At 48.4% G+C, this 3,971-nt stretch overlaps 1 protein-coding gene across 1 annotated transcript; it reads right to left on the bottom strand.

Annotated features, from left to right (window-relative positions):
• Positions 1-201: 201 nt before the first annotated feature.
• LOC146186722 (uncharacterized) lies at positions 202-2,710 on the bottom strand. The gene is made up of 3 exons (XM_084608098.1): positions 2,591-2,710; positions 1,122-1,361; positions 202-303 (listed from the first exon to the last, which is right to left on the bottom strand). Exons 1-3 carry the CDS (start codon positions 2,708-2,710, stop codon positions 202-204), a joined length of 462 nt encoding a protein of 153 aa, XP_084464224.1.
• Between the last annotated feature and the right edge of the window lie 1,261 nt (positions 2,711-3,971).

The following is a 3,971-nucleotide window of genomic DNA, read 5'->3' as shown; positions in this document are numbered from 1 at the left end:
CTCCTTCGCGTGGGTTGCGCTAGGGGTCTTAAAAGTAACCGTGCATCTGCATTTCCTCATGAACGATTGCAGCCGTGCATCGTCCTTCCCTGGAATGATGCGGGCCCGCAACTTCCACATAGCCAACAGCGTGTTTGGAGCCATAATGACCATACAGGGCATTTTTCTGCACCTGATGCCATCCATTCTGGTCTTCTCTGGTCATTTTGGTAGGAAGGGGTCGAACACGGAGGGCGCCTCTCCACAGCTCAGGCACTCGTACCTTTTCCCGAATTTGATGGTTGTGTCGTATATGTAGCCGGTCTAAAAGCCGAGGACAGAACAAGGTCTGGGCAAGACGTGGCGTGTATTGATTAGTTAGGCGCGACTCGCGTAGCACGCGATTAGTATTCACAACACCCAATGCAAGGAGTATCGTATTAGAGGTAGAAATCTGGATGTCGAATGCCCTCTTGATCATCTTGTGGAAGGTAACTCCTAGGATTTCTTCATTATGCTTGCGCAAGTGCCGGTATGGAGTTGAATAAAGAATTCGACTCAGCACAAAAGCATGCGCGAGTCACATCGCATTCTTGCTCCTGAGGCGCTCACGCTTATTGGGGACCCTGTGGACCCTGCGGCCCACTTGACGCCAATCTCGCGAAGCTTGGCTAGGGTCGGCGCAACGCGCCAATATTGGTTAATAAACAGTGCGACGACTCTAATCTCTACGCCTTCGCGTATGGCTCCACTAGCCAGGGAAAGAAGTGCGGGGGTCTTGAATACCGGTGGAGGGCTGATATGCACGTACGAATTCTGATTTTTGAGGAGAGCACTTTAGAGCACAGTACGTAGCACAGTCGCCCACTGCTGTTTGCAGGCAGTCCTCCAGTTGACCAGTGTTGCCTTCTCTTGGATGTCGTCGGCGTACAGCGTGTGCTGCACACCTTCAACCTCAGCCAATTGGCCAGAGATATGAAACATTGTAAAATAAATAGTGATAGGCACAACACTTCGCCTTGTGGCGTGCCTCTTGTACCTATAGTGTAAGGAGCGTGTTCCTTGTCTGGGATAAGGATAAAATCTTCACCGCCCGTTAAGAAGCGTATTATGCAATTAACAGTGTTGTGTCTGCATTTTGCCTCGCTGAGGTGAGCGAGGATGACACTGTGCTTCAGGTTGTCGGGAGCATACTTCAAATCCAAGGCGAGAACTATCTTGTCATCGCGATGGTGCTCGACAGGAGTGAGTACCTCGTGAATAAGTTGAAACAGAATGTCCTGTGCTGAGCTCTGAGGCCGGAATCCGAACATTTTCTCAGCGAAAGTATTGCGGGCCTCCAGATAATCAGAGATGAGATCTCGAACCATGACCTCCATGAGCTTGGCCACACAAGACATGAAGCAGATAGGTCGGAGATGATCGGTATCAATGGGCTTTCCCGCTTGGGGATGTTCTTCACTCTAGGGGGAGGGGTGTTTCTTCTGTCCATAATGCGGTAATATATTCTAGCAGAGACTCATATGCCAGGTCAGGACGGTAGGCCAAAATCTTGACAGCTACCTTGCCCATGCCTGGAGCGGTACCCCGCCTCATTATAGAGACCTACCCGCAGATCATGCAGCAGGAACGAATAATCCATATAGTCGTTTTGGAGCAGGCTGCAGGGGGAAGGGAGTGACGAAAATCCGTCTAGTCTGGCAGGCAGGCCTGCGGTATGGTGTGGTATAGAGGGCGAGTGTAAATGATTGTCTTGATGCAGTGGCCACTGCCAAGGCTGTCCTCGGTGTTGATCCAATCTGCATGTCTTTTGTTGCGGCTGAGAATAATATCGCGACAGATGTCTCGAGTTACGGAATATTCCATAACCGTTGGATAGACGGGGTCAGTATGGATAGTAATGCCCAGCGTGGAGAATAGGTCCGCAAGTTTTCTGTCACGCGACTGTTCTTGCGGTAGAACCACAACCGACAGGCAGCGCTGAAATCGCCCACAATCAGAAGAGGTGGCAACCGGCGTCCTGCTACCTTTAGCATCTTGATAGTTATGTGCGAGGATGTTATGTTATTACGTTTAGGGCGCAGTAAATATTTAAGATGTGTACGAATCAGTCTGTACGACGCAGGGGGAGAACTGTCAACACCACGTACGAATAGAATCGATTAAGTTCGAGACCGACTTCCTGCGCGGTAAAGTCTTTGTTTAAACAAGGCAGGTGAACGAGTCCCGTTAGAAAGTGTTTAACCATGCGCTCAAAGTTCTGGGGATATAACCTTATATTAGCACGTTTTTGCGATATTTAAAACAGTGGCAGATCCACTGCACGAATCAAAGACTGGTATTTTGCGGGGTGCAGGATAGCTTAGGTATTCCCTCCATGTTGATTGTGCAGTTGAGTTCACCAAGATTGCGCAGCTACGTCTCCCAGGCCCTGAACAGCGATTTTTTCCTGAGAATCTTCAGCGATTTAATGGAAATTAATATTGCGCATAAAGTTTCATGGACGCATAAAGTTTCATAAAATTTCATTCCGTGACCTAAGCCTGCGGTCGAGGTGTAGACCATTCTCATTCATCCACGTTTTAATATTACTGGTGACCACAATGGTCACCTTCTGGGTGATGTCTTCCAGGACCTTTCCAGAGTTGGAAAACTCGCCTACTAACTCAGCTAGGGGGTCTTCTACAGCCATTATGCGGCTGTCCATAGACTTTTCCACAGGGTGCACCATTGGGTCCGCTGACGGTGACGATGGGGACGATGTGTCTGCGTGTGCAGCGCTTAAACTTTTATCTGCAGCTTGCTCAGCTACCTGCGCGCTAATCCCTTCCATTTCGCGGCGTAGCTCTGCGATTCCGCGCGAGAAAGAGGAAGGGGCGCGAGAGGCGGCAGACGAGGCGACTCTAGGCCAGCTGCTTACCTTGTTCGATGATTTCCTGGAAGCCGTAGGCATTGATGACAAACTGCCTCCCAGTCGCAAAGTTCTTAGCATGGATAGCGGGAGCACCCCGGTCCTGTGAAGTCCTCTTCGGCGACGTCCTCGGCTATGACTTCTTGGAGGATGGAGGTGACGGCGACTGTTTTTCTGCCGAGCGAGCTGCATAACGTATACGCATCGCGTCAAATGTCTTGTATTATATGACGCTTTAAGTACAAGAGCGAAAATAGAATGTTTTGCCAATTAACGAATAAACTTCCCCAATAGGGAGTACCTTAAAGGTGAGTCGGGAGGTAGCGTACACTCTAGGCTAGAGCAACTCGTTTTTTTGATGCGCTTGGACGTCTTGAAAGCGCTCGCGTTTGCCGTGACGGAAAACAATGAACGCATCTTAGATCCTTGAAGCACTGATTGTGTAGTACAATTACCATCTTTGAAGTTGAGCTGCCCTCTGTTGTATACGTCACGAACTGGTTTATAATTAACGTGAAAGGAAACGTTCAATGCTGCTTCTGCATTTATTGCAGGATGTTCCTCTTTCCCTATTCCACCGAAGGAGATCTCGAGAAGCGAAATTTCTCGAATGTGAAGCGCCCCTAGCAACATCTGCATAAGAGCTATATCACTTAACAGTTCAGAATTCTTATTTTACTCTCTCATCCTAAATCAATCTGGCACTGCACTACACTTACCCTTAAAACGCAGGCGGCATACATGCACTGCCTGTTTGCGCATAGGAAAGTAGCCAACCAGACTAGGAATTTATTTGACTGGCTCCTTGCGTCCAGTAATAGCACGATCAAAAATGCAATCAAGATGTTTCTAAGATACTAATTATTGAAACTTTGACAAATTATATGCTTTTGGGCCAGGGTCGAGATATAAGGTCGTGGACGTCCGGACCAGTACGCACCACACAAATATAAGCCAGCGCGGTAAAGAATACGCAAGGATAAGGAATAACACTGAAAAGGATGAAGCCAAACACGTCCTGGTATTAAAATGTGTGTACGCTATCTACATATAGCAAACTGTGAGTGACAAACCATGTACT

The sequence above is a fragment of the Amblyomma maculatum genome, chromosome 6 (assembly GCF_055883805.1).
Source record: "Amblyomma maculatum isolate TAMU_Amacu chromosome 6, ASM5588380v1, whole genome shotgun sequence".
NCBI classification, from domain to species: Eukaryota; Metazoa; Arthropoda; class Arachnida; order Ixodida; family Ixodidae; genus Amblyomma; species Amblyomma maculatum.
This window is presented reverse-complemented; position numbering and strand designations above follow the sequence as displayed.